This window comes from Apium graveolens, chromosome 5, assembly GCF_009905375.1.
Source record: "Apium graveolens cultivar Ventura chromosome 5, ASM990537v1, whole genome shotgun sequence".
NCBI classification, from domain to species: Eukaryota; Viridiplantae; Streptophyta; class Magnoliopsida; order Apiales; family Apiaceae; genus Apium; species Apium graveolens.
This window is the reverse complement of record NC_133651.1, coordinates 245,278,108-245,297,718: the sequence shown is the minus strand read 5'-3', so window position 1 is coordinate 245,297,718 and position 19,611 is coordinate 245,278,108. Positions and strand designations below refer to the sequence as shown.

General features: G+C 31.8%; 1 protein-coding gene and 1 long non-coding RNA gene across 4 annotated transcripts; both read left to right on the top strand.

The window, feature by feature from the left end:
- The first annotated feature begins 7,886 nt into the window (after positions 1–7,886).
- On the top strand, positions 7,887–11,378 carry LOC141725020 (ABC transporter G family member 21). 3 transcript variants are annotated; one of them, XM_074527382.1, is made up of 5 exons: positions 7,887–8,331; positions 8,445–9,249; positions 10,009–10,194; positions 10,266–10,480; positions 10,666–11,378. In XM_074527382.1, exons 1-5 carry the CDS (start codon positions 8,113–8,115, stop codon positions 11,239–11,241), a joined length of 2,001 nt encoding a protein of 666 aa, XP_074383483.1. In that variant the 5' UTR covers positions 7,887–8,112; the 3' UTR covers positions 11,242–11,378. The 3 variants fall into 3 exon arrangements, with proteins under 3 accessions (XP_074383483.1, XP_074383481.1, XP_074383482.1); XM_074527380.1 differs by having other exon boundaries at positions 7,889–8,331; positions 10,591–11,378; XM_074527381.1 differs by having other exon boundaries at positions 7,891–8,331; positions 10,302–10,480; positions 10,591–11,378.
- Positions 11,379–12,923: 1,545 nt separating this feature from the next.
- Positions 12,924–13,452, top strand: LOC141661681 (uncharacterized). The gene is made up of 2 exons (XR_012550086.1): positions 12,924–13,066; positions 13,205–13,452. It is a non-coding gene; the product is annotated as an uncharacterized LOC141661681 (long non-coding RNA).
- The last annotated feature ends 6,159 nt before the right edge of the window (positions 13,453–19,611 follow it).

The window sequence follows — 19,611 nt, the reverse complement described above, 5'->3', positions numbered from 1 at the left end:
TTCATTTCAGGTAATTTTTGGATCAGTTTAATTTAATTTTTGGATAATTACGGATTATATGATTCGAATCTCGGATCAGATCTCGATTTCATGGATTTCAGTTCTATTTTTCGAATCCAAACCCATTTTTCCACGTCTAGTCTGAAGTTGGTAGAAGCTATCTGGTACTACCGGGAACACCAAACCCGGGATCATAAGGATGCATACCAAGCTGAGGATTTCGAGGAATCCGGGAATTCTTCAATCCCACGTTTGACCATATTGGGGATAAGGGCAAGAAAATACAAAATGCTTAAAGCAAAAACAAAGAAACTGAAGCGGCCAATCAAAAAAAATTGGTGGAGAGAAGGGAGCAGATTCGTAAGGAAGCAGGAGCAAAGCTTGAACTCAAAATCCGAGGGAGAATGCGGTTGGAGGAGGAAAAGCTATTAGGAAGGTCCAAATCCAAAAGGACCCGGAGGGACCCTACCCCGAAAACCACATCTGATGATGATGACTAGAAAAATATCAAAGACATGATCTATGAACTCCAAAGATAGATGGGGAAAGACTCCGGGCTAGAAATTTAGAGAACCCTAACACCCTTCAGTTACTCTCTCGAGGCCATACCCCGATAGAAAGGTCTCAAACACTACCACTTTGAATCCTTCGATGAGATGGGAGACCCAGAGGAATATCTCAACTACTTTGAGCAAATAGCCCAGATTTATGACCTCACTAAGTCCCGGTTCTTCGCATATACACTCAAGGGAGGAGCTCATAGGTGGTTCAGCAGGATCCCCATCTGAAGCATCCACATTTGGAAGGAATTCGGGAAATCTTTCCTTAGAAGGTTCTGGGCGAATAAGACTCATGAGCTACATATGTGTCACATGGAAATAATCTGGAAATACGACAATGAGGCTCTCTCGTCTTACATGAGGCATTTCCAAGAGGCAATCAACAAAATCTTAAATTAGAGTATCTTCCGTATGAACCTGGATTCGGAGCATAACGAAAGATTTGTTGTAGAACTATTCAACATGGAGCCCTAGCGCCTAGATGCAGCCTATGCCATGGCCGCCAGGTTTATTGACAAGGTTGTGGCGTGCCTATCAAATAATAATTCCTAACAAATCCTTCTAATTATGTAGTAGGGTAAGTCATAGTCGATCCCACAGAGACAAAGGTACCAATCATTAGTAATTTTTGACTAAATTTAACTAAGCAAATAACACAATAAAAAATTGAGAGATTGATTAACTAAAATTTGTACTAAAGAAAATACGTTGTATTAATCAAATAACTAAAACATCCAGAGTTAAGTATCCCCACTAGCATGAATCAATGCAATTATAATTTTTCACCCCAAATCAATCATATACTACTCAAGAGGAAAGATGCGCCCTATAAAATACAAATAACCTATCTCGAGTATTAATGGTTTCCCTAAAATACAATCAATCCTATTTTTATGGTATCATGCAATTTAGAGACATTAAACACAACATCATAACTTCCTAACAATCCGTTTTAACTATTTTCATAGAGAAGTTCATGTCCTTATTGGATAAATCACAACCACTTAAATCCAACTTTCATTAATAAATAGATATTGGGTTCAAACAATACACATAATCACGTCTGACATGTAATTGTTAATTAAACACAACTCAATAAGCAAGAGCATGTAATATAACTAAATTGGGGAAATTGTAAAAATCATGCATCAATCATAACTAGGGTTCAACTTAACCCTAGATTAAAAATCTAATTACTTATAACTAGATTAACAAAACACATAACATAATAAGAATGTATAATTGATATTGATCAGAATAGAGAAGAAACCCTTCAATCTTTTTACAAGAAAAAAAATAATGATCTCCGTTCCTCTGTACATATCTCTATGTATATATAATAAAAGTCTTTTAATACTTCTAGGAAAATAGAAGTATGTTTACTAAACTGATTGGACTTCTAAAGAAAAATTCGCAGTTGAATTTTATTCAATAATTCTAGGATGCTCCAGTTGTAATTTGATACTTGGACCTCTGTAGAATGAAAGATAATTCCGTTAGCTTCGCGTGGACTGTTAAATCGTCCAATTCTGACTTCTAGAACTCAAGATATGGCTCAAATAGTGAATTACGCGCATGCAGTCCAACAAATCCGAATTTCCTTCTAATAAATCTCCAAATCAAGCTCTTATTCTCCAATCCATCCAAGTTTAGGATTTCCTAACTTCCTACAATAAAATATTAAAATCTAATAAAAATCCAAATCAATGCAAAATATAACAAATATGAGGAATAAAATCATATAAAATATATATAAATAGATACCCTATCAATTATCAAGGAGACAAATATGTACAATAAAGCTATGAGGATGAGCCGGAATGGGGGTTCAGGAAGAAAGATTTTTGATGACCGACCAAAAGGGGATTACCATCAGGATAAAAAATTCAAGTGGAGCCCAAATCCTGTCTAGTTCAGGACCGGGTGGGCTCAGCTTCGGTCCACCCCTGGACCAAAGCATCCTCGCGTCCCATATCTCAAAAGGCCTAATTAGAACCCAACACGTGAGGCACGAGTCCATACACATAATAATGATAGTTATTAATGACCAATAAGAATAATCAGGGCACGTGTCAGAGCACCCTTGGAACATTCCTTAACAATCCTTACATGGACACGTGTAAGGCATATGTTTAAGGCACGTGTCCTCTGCTCCCAGCAAGGAACGAATCTGATTGAAAGATATCAATCCTTAAACCCTACCCTTTACCCTTGGGCTATAAATAGTCCAAGGAAGAGAGGTTTAGGGATTAATGACTTTCTTAAATACATGGATACACACACTTAGTCATCTTGCATTTATACTTTCATCATCCAAAAACAAGTTTTTACTCTCACACCGGAAGTATCACGGGGCTCAAACCTCCCTCCGGTATTATTTTGCAAAAATCTAACAGTTACACTAGAAGAAGTGTCTATGCACAACATCGGAAGGACTAGACCGTGATAACAGGGTTATTAATAGGACCCCAACCGGGGTGATATATGACCCAAATCTGGAATGTCAAAAGTTGACATCTCATAGAAAATGGTGTCAATTTTATTTATGATCTAAATGATTAATAAATTATTATAATTCTAATATATATATAACATTTTTAAGATAGTAAAGTTGGCATTTTGGGGTGCCAAATCATTGGAGTGTTTTGTATAAAGAAAGTGCCAAATTTATGTGAATATACAGAACCTTAATTTTTTATATGTGGCAAAGTTGACGCCGATTTCAGGAAATCTATTAAAAATGCTCTTAATTATACTTCATCCTTTTCAAAATAACGGTCCAAAAATTATTCATATTAAAAAAATTCAACATTAACTAAATTATATACTATTATAAATGATACAGAGCTAACTTTGTAAATACAAATTTGTGATATAATAATTTCATGTAGTGTAGATTTTATCTTGACAATAGAAATTAAACATTTAAACCGCAAGTAGATAATTATTTTAAAACGGAAGGAGTACGTGTGTCGCGGATGTGTGCAATAATTCATATGTGCGCCAATTAATAATCTATTACTATTATATAAAAGATGAAAAATTAAAATTTTGGTTCGGTACCTATTTTTTGATACACGCTTAATTTACTGAATTGCCTTTATTTATAATTTTTTATAAAAATAATTTTCATAAAATTATTAGGTTTATACCCAAAGTTGGTTTTATAGTACGGCATTGTCTTTTATATATAAAAGACGAAATATTAAAAATTTTGATACGATACCTATTTTTTGATATACGGTGAACTTACCGAATTACTCTTATTTATAATTTTTTTTTAAAAATTATTAGATTTATACCCAAAATTGGTTTTATAGTAAGGCGTAATGAACGTGATTGGGAGATCGTTACACCATTGTTGTGTGTTATTTAACAAATATTACAGCAAATCTCATCGAGTCAATCTTACAATTTGCAACTTAAGCTTTACACCTAAACTTTTAAATTAATTTGAGATTTAATTTTTTTTTTGTTTATATGTATAACATTGATAACGAGCGAACAAAACAACTATATATATTAATTAGTCAATAAAAAAACAAATCTAATTGCGAATATCTATTTATACTATTATATTAAAAATGAAATAATAGAAGTTTGGTTTGGTACTCTTTCTGGTAACCGTAATTATAGTAATAAATAAAAATAAAACTTCATAAATTGATAAATATTCATAACAGAATTATAATATATTTAATGGTTTTCGTTAAAAAAAAATAATATATAAAATTAATCTGACTGGGCGAAACAAAATTATGATATTGATCCAATTTTAAATAAAAAAATTAAAAAACTACATATAGTTGGTTGGATTTTAAGAATCGGGCTAAAATGAAATAATAAATATTATTGATCCCGCTAAAAATATTATATTATTGGACTGGACTATAACAAAATAAAAATTTGAAAGAAAATTTGTGGGGTCGATATAATGTCATCAAAGTAAAATAAAATAATACATATTATCCATTCCGTCCAAAAAATAATAATAATCACCCCTAACTAAAATAAAGTTAAACAAAATAGTAAATATAATTAGCTGGATTTGGTTCATATAACGGTTCTCAAGCTAACATAATTTTTTTTGACATTGACACATAAAATTTTAGCATTGATTTAAATATATTAAACTAACATTAACAAAAATCTGATATAGTTAATTATGGACATGTAATTTACCCATTAATTAGTAGTGGTTAGTTTGGGTAGTAGTTAGTTTTAATATGTTTGTAAAGCCTATATAATGGCTAGTTTACCTTGAGTTTTACAATAGAAAAAGAAAAATAAGAAATATAGCAGTACAAGTTCTCTGCAAAAAAAATGTAGGTGTCTTCTTTTTTCTCTAAGTTTTTTCAACAATATTAAAAATAATCCATGCCCGTGCTAGTCTTTATTAATAAGCAAAACCTCTTTTTCAGTGATACTTTGGTTTCACTTATTTTTTTGTTTTGGTTTCATCATGTTTTGGTTTCACTTTTTATAATTCATGTTATAACTCTAAGTGTATTATTTTTATCACTTTTGATTTCTATATGACTTATAATTCTATATGTATTATTTTACCCTTTTTTGAATTTTATAAGCCATACTTTTTTATTATTTTGTAGGTTTGAATCCTACTTTTAATTATATTTTAAAATAAATAGGTACATAAATTGGCCTAACTAAATAGATTTCGAAAAATATAAACCACGACCAATAAATAGGTCATGTGTTTAAATCAGAATACTTTAATTTAAATTTTTTTAATTTGTGGATATGGATATTATATACAATATATTTTGGTTTCACCCCAAAAAAATAATAAAATTGTTCAAACTTTATTATGATTACAATTTTAATTCCGTAGAACTTTAAATTATTTCTTGCTAGGATACTTGTTTTCATTACGCCCTTATTTTGGTTTGACCCCTAGATTTGTATTTTATGTAGAGTTCTATATTACTTTTAAGAAAATATAGATTATTGGGATCATATTATAATTACAATATTTCTATTTTAGGTATAATTTTTTTATTAAAATAATAAAATAGAATTATTCATACATCGTTACTAATAAGGAAAACCATTTTTAAGGGTACTTTGATTTCACCCCTTTTGCGTTTCACGAACTTTTGATTTCATCTCTTTTTAAAATCTTACTATAGCTCTAAATATATCGTTATTATTCTTATTTTTATTCTTATATGACTTCTAATTCTATATATAATATATTACCCATTTTTTTTCCTATATATCACATATTTGTATTATTTTTATATAAAAGGAATCGTTTATAAATTGTAATTTCTAGATTCATACTTATAAAATTATATTTTAACACCAAATACAAATTTATACATACATGAAGAATATTAGAAAAAAAATATGTGATCACAAACTATATAAAAACATAAATCCACTTAACAATAAGAAATCTAATATGCAATTACTTAGTAATGTTGATTTAATGTTTTGTTAAATTATCCGTCAATCGTGTTGCTCATTATATGACTAAAGTTTCAGTTAATGTAAAATATTAGTTATGTTTTTTCGAATAATAAAGACATAATAACGTTAAGTTTGTTGTTCTAATAAAAATTGAGTTAATAAAAATTATATATAATTTCAAAAGAAAAATTGTAATAATAGTATAATTTTATTTATTATTTATTTTAATTATAATTTAAAATCAATTTTTATAATCATTTTAACATTAATATTTTGATCTAGGGCCGTACTTGGCAATAAGAATAAATATAAGTTTGAGCAAGTTTTAAACAATGCGTAGATTGAGTATATTTTATCAGTATCTCAGTATTTAGAGTAAGATTCTAAATTGCTTATTACTATGTCGTCTGATTTTCATGTGTCTCTCAGTATACATGTGATCAGTTTAGAATCTACATGAACTGAAGATAACCCTTTAATTTACTTACACTGAATAAAGTGGGTTCGAACTTGAAATTTAACTTCGTTTCATAAAGGACACAGCATATAAACTAGATGCGCCCATGGTATTACAGAGATACATGAAAATCAAATCAAATAGCTTAGCGTATTGTATACAATCTTCTTCCCAGAAACACACTTTCAATTATGCTCAAGACATTCTTTTTCGTAATATGCATACAAGAAACAGTATTTTAAAGGAAGCATATATTATAATTAATATGCGTATTTAAAATGCAAGGCAACAGCTAGCAAAGAGATGAGATGAGCCCTACTAAAAATGCAGAAACTTTGGGATGAAGGTGACGCCATCTTCAGCAGTACGAGTCTCTAATAAGAAACACGACACCATCTCATGCACTATCTCCGTTATTGAATAAGAATTGGACACACGTAAAGTTGCGAGGAACCAAGTCCCTTTTTTCCCCCCTCTTTATCTCATTTTCTTGGGACATCAATAAAGAGGGATACCATATTTCTGTGATGCATGAATGAACAAGAATCAAAACAAAGAGACGTAGAGATATAATGTTTGATATTGCCAATTATATTTTAAATAGTGGCCAATAGTTGCATAGAGTTCGAACACCCAAGTAGACGATAATAATAACAACCTTAATCTTTCTATATATATTTTGGTATCATTCATCCTATATATACATGTGTATTTGCATGGTATCAACTGTTTTTTGCTTACAAATCACTGAATATTCCATACACCAGTCTCCCTTAGGTCCGCATATAGAGTTTCTGGTCATGCGCATCCATTATAATATAATTACCGTTAACCGAAATGAGAATGAATGTTTATTACAAAAATTATGTTAATTAAACTGAAATCTACTAAAGTGTATAAGATAATATTTGGACGTAGATCGCATCATTCACTTGAACCAAGATGATTTAGTCTTTTAATTGACAGTCAACAAATTAATTATGCTCGAAATTTTTTCACTCAATAAGTAAAATCCGCACTCCTCCCACTAATTATTTAATACTGAAAACTGTAATTTGCTTCCCATATTAATATTTACGGTTATGTACGTTACCGACGAAAATTAGTGGACAGTTAATATAATTAATAAACACTTGGGTATAACATTCACGTTTGAAGAATTTGTAACCTACAATTAGTATTAATAAAATTAATAAAGGATAGAGTGGCCCAAATACATCTCCTCCACACAAGTGTAAAGAATATGGGTAATGGACGATATAAAAGTCAAATAATTATATACAACATGCTAAAAGATGTGTATATTATATACGTGTTAATCAAAAAAAGTTGAAATGACCTTACCAAATGACACAAATATATCACTGAAAATTTAATTTGACATAAAGTAGATAGTGAGAGGGCTACAATAAGAGCCTATATTATGAGTCGCACAATCCAATCTGCTTCCCGTGCCCCCCTCTAGTCTCCTATAAGTTGCCAATTATTAGTTACTCGTATTTGCATGTGAACCATCTCAATTCTCTCAACTAATTACATACCTCTATCAAACACTTCCATCTTCTTGAATTCTTGGCCTCTTGTTAAATTTTACTACTACATCGTGTCTTTCTTGTAGTCATTAGAATTCGAATTATCGTAACTGATTAAAACGCTATCAATATGATGCCACTTGATCAGCATGATCAGCCTACCACTCCTCGCAGTCCGATTAGCATTCAGGTGAATAACAAGCCTGATAACATTTCGGTTTATGCAGAGCCATTTGATTCGGCAAGTAACATTAGGCCTTGTGTAGAACAACAAATTTCTAATCAAGAATCGGCAACGCCAGTAAGGTTTTCGGTGCTACGGACATCGTTATGCTCAGTTACACTAAAGGTATGCTAGCACTATCATATGTAAGTAATTTATCACATCACAGATAGGATATATACTAGCTACTTTGATATTGTACCGAAAGATAATAGTTTTGTAAAAATATGTTGGTGCAGTTTGAAGATGTCGGGTACAGTATCAAGCTGCCAGGAAACACTGGTGGCAACTATTTAGCTCCTTGTAAACCTAAACATGCAATAAAAGCTTTACTTAACAGTGTGAGTGGTATTGTTAAGCCCGGAGAATTACTAGCAATGCTTGGTCCATCCGGAAGCGGAAAGACCACTTTACTAACAGCTCTTGCTGGAAGACTGCCCGGCAAAATCTCGGGCAAGATAACTTACAATGGATTGCCCTTCTCCAGCTCCATTCGTCACAAAACTGGCTTTGTCACACAAGATGACATATTATATCCGCACTTAACTGTATTAGAAACCCTAACTTATGCTGCTTTATTAAGGCTACCAAAAACTCTTACGAAAGAAGAGAAGATTGAACAAGCTGAGTTAGTTATAGTGGAGCTTGGATTGACAAGATGCAGGAACAGCCTCGTTGGTGGGCCGCTGATCCGGGGAGTTTCTGGTGGAGAGAGAAAAAGGGTTAGTATAGGGCAAGAGATGCTGGTGAACCCTGGATTGTTGTTGTTAGATGAGCCTACTTCCGGCCTAGATTCGACGACCGCCCAACGGATTGTGATGACATTGAGAGGCTTGGCACGAGGAGGGAGAACTGTGGTTACTACAATTCATCAACCTTCAAGTAGGTTGTTTAGGATGTTTGATAAGGTGCTAGTGTTATCGGAAGGATTTCCGATTTATAGTGGTAATGCTGATCAAGTGATGGATTATTTTGGGTCCATTGGTTATGTTCCTGGATTCAACTTTGTGAATCCTGCTGATTTTCTGCTAGATCTTGCGAATGGTAAGAAACTTTTTTCAAGTTGATTTAAGTGCATACATTTTAGTGTCAAAACCAGTACAGTGTTAGAATAAAGTTAATGCTATCAAATCCAAACTTGTAGTCATAGATTTTGTAACAATACAGCCAACACGTTATACTTTTAAATATCGAAACATATTACAGAACATGTTGCATGATATATAGTACTTGAATTACTATTCCACGGAACAAAACCCTCATTTCAAATATACAAATCAGTAGCTACATTGTAAATGTGGCATTAAATTATGTGGATGGGCGGCATATACCTTGGCAATATCCATTGTACAGGCTAAAAGTTACAGGGGAAACACAGTGATCCTTGTGATTTTTCAGAACGCGAAAGCTCAACTGTACATAGTGGTCCAGACACCAGTAGGGCCTGAATTTAAAGGAGAGGATATATACGATCATTTTCTTCTTTTTAATATGAGATATTTGAGGCAGATCATATGATTATGCTTCAAAACCTTTATATATGCTTTCAAGGGATGACTATAGTCTAGTTTCATATTAAGTGACCCCTCCTTTTCTTCTTTACTCCTCTTATTACTTCCTCTTTTTGTCTGCCATATATTTATTCATTAATAATTTTATTTAACCCCATCGAATTGCCTTTGTCAAGGATATAAGGAATTTGAGCTTATATATATACCGTTTTAGATTGCCTAGCTGTAACTGAATTATATTTAAATGTTTTTAGCTAGTTAATAAAGATGTATATATGGAATATTAATGCAGGTGTAGCTCCTGATGTTAGACAGAACGAATCACCAGAATTTCTTGGCATACCAGATCAACATGATGATCAAAATTCAATTAAAAAATCATTAGTAGCATCATACAGGAAGAACGTCGATCCTTGCTTGAAGGATGAGATTGCTAGGACTTTTCAAGGCCCTCCTGGAGGACCATTAGCCGCAAGAAGTAAGCACATTTAATCAACTCTGTTGTGCATACATTTAAATCCTAAGGCCAATGCATATTATTTTCTGTAGGTATGTGTATTGATATAGTTCAGTCGATGCCTGCAGGATCTGAGAATCAATGGACAACCAGTTGGTGGTTGCAATTCAAGGTTTTGCTTGTAAGGGGTTTAAGAGAAAGAAAACATGAATCTTATTCAGGTCTTCGAATTTTTCAAGTCATGTCTGTTTCATTTCTTTCTGGCCTTTTATGGTGGCATTCTGATACTTCTCACATTCAAGATCAGGTAACTTATATATTTTGCAACATCCACATGACTTAATTCAATGTTACAATATAGATTAAACATAATATTATAGTCTTCACATTTAAAAAATTTGTCCCATAATTTGACAGGTGGGACTTCTCTTCTTTTTCTCAATCTTTTGGGGCTTCTTCCCCTTATTCAATGCCATATTTGCATTTCCTCAGGAAAGACCAATGCTAACAAGAGAAAGGTCTTCATCCATGTACCGTCTTTCCTCCTATTACTTTGCACGAATAGCTGGTGATTTACCAATGGAACTAATTCTCCCAACAATCTTTGTAACCATCACATATTGGATGGGAGGCCTCAAGCCATCATTTCTCACATTTTCACTAACATTATCCATTATACTCTTCAATGTGTTAGTCTCTCAAGGATTAGGCCTCGCCCTTGGAGCCATTCTGATGGACCTTAAAAAGGCCACTGCCTTTTCTTCAGTGCTCATGCTCGTTTTCTTGCTTGTTGGTGGATACTACATTCAGCAAATGCCAGTATTTATAGCATGGTTGAAGTACATGTCATTTAGTCACTACTGCTATAAGCTTTTAGTGGGAGTCCAGTACACAAAAGATGAGGTTTATGAGTGTGCAATGGGAGTGCAGTGCCGGGTACAGGATTTTCCAGCTATCAAAGTTGTGGGAATTGGAAATATGGTCTGGGACGTGGCTGCTTTGACTGTCATGTTAGTCGGTTTCAGGGTGTTGGCTTATATAGGCCTCAGGAGAAGTCAATTTCAATAACTTCTGTTATTATGTTGTCATTAGTAAATAAATACTCAGAGCTAGACTGATTAAGTAAATTAATCTGTGAGCTGAATCAAACTAATGAAGTTGATCAATATTTCTTGACAAATGATAGTTGGTTCCATTGTTTTGTAGATTTAGATTTGTTAAATAAACATTGCATGCTTCAATTTAATCTTTCGCACAATAAGGGATCTTTGGCTAAATATTCATATTATTCATCAGCAACACCCCCCCCCCCTAAAACAGAAACTGGCTTTCACCGCTCTCTTTCAGTGTAGGTTATCAACTCCCATTAAAATTAGCCAAACGGTTTCAGACCATTGTTACCTGTATAGTTATCCAGAGCAGAGATCTAGCAAAGCATTCTAGGCTCAGACCATTGGAACAATTGGGGTGTTATGCACGTGCATATTCTTATAAATAAGTTAGCAGCCTAATGAAATGAGGGTCGTGTCTGTTGAAAGAGTGCATGGAGCAACACTGAATAATTTAACTATAGCAACCTATTTATATGAAATAATTTAACTAGAGCATTTGGTTTTTCTTACAAGGAGGCTACAGCCTCTTCCTTTCCGTCAATCAGTTACCAGATACAACTCTTATTCTTTAATTTCTTCATCTCGGTGTAGTACATTCTTATGCGCCACAACCAGGCTTTCATATAGGCTCCAAAATGCACTACCTTACCTCATTACTCGCCACTCTGACACCCCCCCCCCCGGCCTCCCAGGTTTGTCTGGACCTGATGTAAGTTTAAGAAGTTATAATTATTCAATCAGATATTTGGGATAGTTATGAAATGTTAAAACTCATAATATCTACATTAGACTAGCTAAATGACACAGGTGTTTACCTGTTATCATTTTCAAGAATAATAAATCATGAACAAAGTAATGCTCTGTTGTTTTCGTCTTTGCGGCCTTTCTCCGGAGCACACTATACCATTAAATTATAGTGGCCTGGTCTCCTAGTCCACCACTATATTTCGGTGGAGGAGCCTCTAATTCCACATACACATACAAAATTTTAAGTAAAATGAACTTTTCTCAAATAAAATAAGTATCTCAACTTCATTCAAATTTAAGTATTTCTTATCTTGTTCAATGAAACTTTGAAATCTAACTATCAAAAAATTAAAATTATACAAAATGAAATTGGAATTAAATCATAGATAACATATACAAATATATACCCTACGAGGGGGTACTTATTGCTAGTAGTACACTTGCTGAACAAGAGACAAAATATTATATGCCCAGTGACTGCTTACTGAAAGAATAAAACTGATTTGAAACTCATGTACTTGTTTTTCAAAGAATATATTAGACGAATAATAGTCTGTAACAAAAAATTACAGGCACGGCATTCAAGAACCGGATTTGCACATGAAGAAGATTGGCTCAACAGGTGATATGATCAACTAAGAGCAGAGAATTGGATGCTTGGAATATTAATGTTTCGATGGAACAGCCTCAGAAGATAACTCATGTTAATATTCTATGCTCAACATGCTTCAGTAAGTACATTATTTATTATTCCAATTCCTTCCACAAGTGGATGATCTGGATGTGTATAAATATCCTATGAATTCAGCCAAATAATGCAGTTGAGTTCAGCAGTTGGAGTAATCTCTGAGTTGTAGCAGAAAAGAGTTTATTCAATGGCATCAATGAAGGCCGAGAAACCTGTGGGAACTTCACTGTTTGGACAAGCCAAAAAGGAGCCTGCCACTGGCAAAGCTACAACTAGTACCAAAGCTTCGGCCTCCAAGCCCGCCCCAAAGAAAGCTGCCCCAAAGTCTCCTGCACCCAAGAAGAAGGTAAAGATTTTACTTATTTTCCCCTTTATGCAAGGCAAATATGCAGGAGTGTCGAGAGAAACACACAATATCCTTGTATTTGCAGTCGTTAGAAACACCCAAGGCCTAACTATATATCATCTCTTTACCGCTTTGTAGGCAGCGCCAAAGGCAAAATCAGCAGCAGCAAAGCAGTAAGAAGAATCAGAGGAGATTGATATGTACTTCTCCGGGGAAGAGTGTACGATGCATTTACAAATATGTCTTTATATTTCCATGTTAAACCATATGAAATCAAAACCAGGGTGGCTTGTAGCTTATTTGGGCTATGCCTGGTGAAATAAAGATCTACATGTTTAACAGGGAGCAACTTTAAATAGTCTTAGCCAATTTGAACTATATTTACACGTCGGAGTAACTTGAATCAAACATACCAAGCAAAATGCATGCACGTCGCAAAATCAGTGTTCAAAAAAACGGAAATCGGGATTGTTCGGTGAAGGGATCTTTCAGTGATTATTCGGTGATTAATTGGATTGATTAATCAGAGCATTAATCGGAAGTAATTTATTTAATAAATAATAATAAATAATTCTATTTAAATGTCGCTAACCTTCCATAAGATTTACACAAATAAAAACACATATCATTAATTCAATATTGATGTTTAAATGTTAAAATTTACAAAAAAAACCCTCGCTAGTACACAATTGATATTTAAGTGATTTATACTAATTAAGTAATTAATTATTACTGACTACTCACTAGTCACTACTTCGTATTCAGAAAATTAGTACCTACTAATTCAAATCTTAATATTTGAAATAAATTAAGTGAGGATAGGACAAAACAATACAAATATGAAAGATATAATCATTGTTGAATAAATTTAGAATACCTTAAGATTATTAATCAATCAAGCAAGTAAGTTTAGTGTTGACATTTGGGAGTAATTCAATTAGGGGGATTTGTGTAAAAGATTTAGGAATATAAAAATATATGATTGTTTCTGTATATAAAAGAGTCAATATTTTAATATATTATTATTATTAATTATTAAATGTTAATTATTATTTTCAAAAAACTTTAAATTTTTTTAAAAAATATTTTTTTAATAATTTCAAACTTTGACCGATTTGACCGATTTTTGACCCGATTTGACCGATTTTTCCCGAACTGCCCGACTTTTGACCGATTTTCTAAAAAACCGTACTTTGACCTGATTAACGATAAATCGAGGTGGGACCCGTCCGAACTCTGATTAATCGGTTAATGGACCGATTTTTATATCACACGCAAAATTAATGGTTTAAGCAAGGAATACACAAGATGATGATATTAATTATTTTTATTATAGTTTTATAAGAAAAGATAAAAAGATTTTTGTGATTTACCATTGCGCAAGCTCAAGAAAGCGCAGAGAGATATATGTTGAGGATTGGTCAGGAATCGAGTCGAGCCGAGTTTTGATCGAACAGTATCGAGTTTTATTTTTTTTTAAGAACCAAGTCGATCTAAGCTTTTTTATCGCACAAAAGTTGTGTTCAAACTCGTGCTCGTTAACTAATAAGCCAAACACGAGCTTGTTCATGAACAAAAATAAGCCGAGCCGAGCCGGGTCGAGCCAAATAAAAATCAGGTCAACCGCTATTTGACTGTGAAAATAACATATCAAATAAAATTATTTTTTTTTTAAATTTTGGTTATATCACTAAAACATGTATATCTTGACATCCATACGGTTGGGTAGATGAAAAATATATTTACAAAAATTAAAACAGCAATTCAGGACTAAATACTAGTTAGCGCTGCTAGTCAAACTAATGTTTGACCGTTAAAATAGCAAATCAAATAAAATTATTTTCATCTGAAACTTTGATTTTATCAATAAAATATATATTTTATGACATCCATACATTTCGATTGATAAAAAAAATTAAAAATTTCGAAACAACAATTCTAGACTAAACACTAGTTAGCGGTATTAGTCAAACTAATACTTGAATATTAAAATAGCAAACCAGATAAAATTATTTTGATATGAAACTTTACTCATATCGCTAAACTATATATTTTATGGCATTCATATGATTAGATGGATAAAAAATATTTTTAAAAAAATTGAAACAACAATTCAGGATTAAACATTAGTTAGCGATACTATTCAAACTAATGTTTAACTATTGAAATCTCCCATACATATTTCTTATACATATTTACTTATAATTTCAACTTACTCTTCAAATGATTTAAATCTAGTACTTATCTATATAATAATATTCATGATATATTTTATATTTTTGAGATTTAATGAACGAATTTGAGCTGAATCGAACTCGAGCCGAACAACCCAAAATTCGGTTCGATCTCATTTTATTTAACGAACATGTTTATAGATTCGAGTTCACTCGAGTTCTTTAACGAACCGACTCAAGATATCTAGCATTCGTTAACAAGACTTTTTTAGGCGACATAGACTTTCATTTCTCAAAGTGTAAATCATTTGGTGTGGAAAAGTTGTTGCCACCTTCTAAATCCTTGATAACAAGGCGATCCAAAGTCAGGCAACCAAAATAGATCCTGCCATTTTACCAAATAAACTATCACACACACCATGGATCATGTTCAACGGTGTGCAATTAATATTTATCTGCAATAATATAAAAAAAATTGAAACTTTAAAGCCACAGTAATAGAAGATGCGACATTTTTTATGAAAGTAAAATGAAACTAAATTCTGGTAAGAATAATTATTCTGTACTTTTACAAAATGTTGATCAATATTTCGAAAGAAATCGAAAATATAACAGCCGACAATATCACTTGTCATTCATTCAACAAAATGAACCTAGTAGTACATGCCTAGCTGCTTCGTTGCCTTAAATATGCGTCACCGGTAGTAGTGTGAATCCGTTGATACTTGATACCACTTCCACTCACTACATAAGTGCGCTCTTAACTCATGGAAATTAAGGATACATATTGTTGTCGTAGTAGATAAGCTCACACGCTCTGGTATATATATATAACTAGCATTCTCACTGATTAAAGCTAAGATCCACAAATGGCTTCTGTGCGTGCATCTACTATTGTGATCTGCTTGTTATTGTTTCTCGCTCTTTTCTTCATCATCCGAATCGATTTCTGGTAGTAAATCTAAACACAGCATAGTACGGCTCTCCGTTACAGGAAGCGGTTCTCATCATTCTCATGGAAGTCATAACACAGGCGGACCACCCGGTAGCACGTCTGGCGAACCCTTAACTTAGCTCTTAGGTAATTTATTATTGCAAATGCAATTTCAATTAATTAAATAGTTGCTGTGTTTTTAAATCTATATTATATTATAATAGCCGGAATAGAGATAATTTGGTTCAACGATAATTTACTCATTTTAATTATTACAAAAATAGATAAATAGTGTTATATATCTAATAAACTACTAAATTATTAAACTAGTACTAAATATAGTATACTTATCCTACTAAAATACGAATACAACTTATCATATTATTAAAATATATAAATAATAGTGTTATTTATCTGCTAAACTACTAAATTGTTAAATTACTATAAATAGTCTATTTATTCTACTAAATTACGATCACATATTATTATATTATTTTGATTATAAATTTATAATCATTATATATTTATATAAATATTTTAAAAATATAATATAATTGAATAAATAAAAATTTAAAATATTAATGGGAACCCGTGCGATGCACGAGATTTATGCTAGTAAAAAGTAATGGCAGTTTCAGCCTGTAGTATACGTTTGTGATTGTCTTGTATATTTATATGTGTTCCAATAAAGGCGGTTGAACGTAGAGATGCACATAAAGTCCGGGTCCGAAAATCTGGTCGGGCCCGATCCGATCAAAACCTGGTCAAGTCTGCCCCGGTCCCGGTCCGGGTTTAGGACTTTAACGGGCCGATATTTTTAGGCAAAATTCGGCCCGGTTAAAAATCCGGGCTTCGGCCCGGCCCGGTCCGGTTAAAAACCCGAAAAATCCTGGTTAAAATCTGATTATTTTAATGTATTTTTTTATATATTTATAAATTCACAATTACTATAAATATAAATAATACTTTAAACATATATATGTGATATTTATATACTTCATTGCATAAATAATGAAAGAAGATATAGTAAATACACTATATATATTTGGATAATAATGATAAATATATTATTCTATAAACATATTTATTTTTTGTTGAACTTAAATATTTTCAACGAAGTAATATTTTCAAAAAATATTCCAAGTAAACTAATACATTTTTACGATGATTTAGTTGCTAACATATGTAGTCTTCGGAATCTCTAATAAAACTCGATCCAATTTAAATTAGAAAAAACTCGTTCCAATCCATTCCGACCCGAAAAAATGTCCGGTTAGGCCCACCTCAAGGGCCCAAACCGGGCTCTAATATTTTCGGAAAGCCCGGCCCTGCCCGGCCCGGTCAAAGTCAAAGCCTGAAAAGTCTGGCCCGATCAAAACCCAGATTTTTTAAGATCCGGTCAAAATCCGGTCCGGTGGATCTTTTGTGTATCTCTAGTTAAAACGATGGTCATTTAATTTTAATTTTTCAAGTTGAGGAAAATATTGTACAAAATATTTTAAGAAACCTGAACCAAGAAACGTGGATCTAAATTAGCCAAAAAAAAACGGGGATCTGACCTGTTACTTACCAGGAAACGCAACTTCCCGCAGACTGCAGGTATGTTTTAATCATCACTAGTCTAGTCGATAGTCTGTGCTAAACACAGGAACCGGAATTAAGAATTTAAATTATATTTACGGAGGGTTAAATCTCGTAATTTTTTCGAAACATAAATTTAAAATATTATTATATCGTATTAATAAGCCTATTGATTTAACTAGCATCAAAATGATATATATAATTAAATGTAGTTGAGACTTGGAATTATCTAAATATGATAGGGCTAGTCGGCTATTGATAAATAATTTAATCTTAATATGATATTTATATTTGAACTAAATTTTTTATTTTTTTTGTAAAATTAATTCCAATGCAGGAAGCTACAATGCGCAGAAAACTACAACACCTCGCCTTCTCGTGAAATATTAATGCAAGGTCTCACTGGTCTAAGTAATACTAATAAAAATCAAAAAAAAAATATGTAAATGGCCATCAATTATTAAAAAGTTACTAAGAAATGAGCCAAATACGGTATAAAGTATGTATTTATGTAGATATATAATTATAATTTTGTTTATACAACCTCAGCTAATATCCAAATGATTCTCATCCAGTTGAGATTTTTTTTTTCTTTTTCTTCAACAACATCATTATATTTTTGCATAGAACTCCAGATATCATCATCTAATTGAATAATTCTATAAAATAATGAAAACAAATTAAATTTAGTTGATAATACCCGTACCGCATACTATTTCCGACGTTTATCATTACGTTCATCCCGCTGCTCTTTCGTTTCAGATTCTCTTATTTGATGATATCTTATTTTGCCAGCTGACCTCTTGTTCAGATGTGAAGTCATATCTATAAGAGAAAATTGTAAAGGTGCCAAGAAATTAGTCCAAAAATAGTATAAAGTGGATAATACAAATATTATAAGCTTGTTCATGATCTAACTAAATGTAACATGATAGATATAATTAAATTTACTTGGGATTATCTTAATATAATAAGACTATTTAATTCAGTTTATACGCTTGTGGTTGATGATAAAAATATTTTAATATTCACTATAAAATTAATTTTCATGCAGGATACCATAACATCTCACCTTGGCGTACACCGTGACGTAGAATATTAGTGCAAGGTCTTGCTGGTTTAATAAATACTAACAAAGATAAAAAAAAAAAAAAACTTATATATGGGCAAAAATTGGCATGCTAAAAAGCAGATATGCTTAAAAAATTAAATTGCCATGGGTTTTTAAGTCTTTACCTTTCTTCGTGTTCTGCTGTATCTTGAACAATGGTTCTTATATATGTTTGTATGAATTTTATATAGCTATTCTTTCGCATTTACAATAAATTTTTATGTATTGAATTTCTTGGAAAAAAATGATTTAATATGTATATATATATACATATTTAAATTTGTGGGTGGCTGGGTGATATTTAAAAATCAAGAAGTATATTTAAAATAGAATTATACTATATATACTAAATCAAAACGGCTAAAAACAATATATTTTCAAATAAGTATGATTTAAAAAGGCTAAAAAAAATTATTTTAAATATTTAAAAGTATATGATTCAAAAAGTATAACTAAAATTAATAATTGTGTATCACTTTAAAAGGGATTTCAAATAAAATAAAATTGAATAGAATCATAAGATATGCAGTATTATAAGAAGTATAAACAAAATTAATACTTGTGTATCACTTCAAATGAGATTTCAAATAAAATAAAATTGAATAGAATCATAAGACATGTAGAAGTATAAGAGAAATAAAGGTGTAACCAAAAATTTTAGTAGAATTATGTTAGATATATTTGTGATGTCATGTCTAATATGATTTGTATTTAGTTTTCAGATCTTACTTAACAGAACAAATCA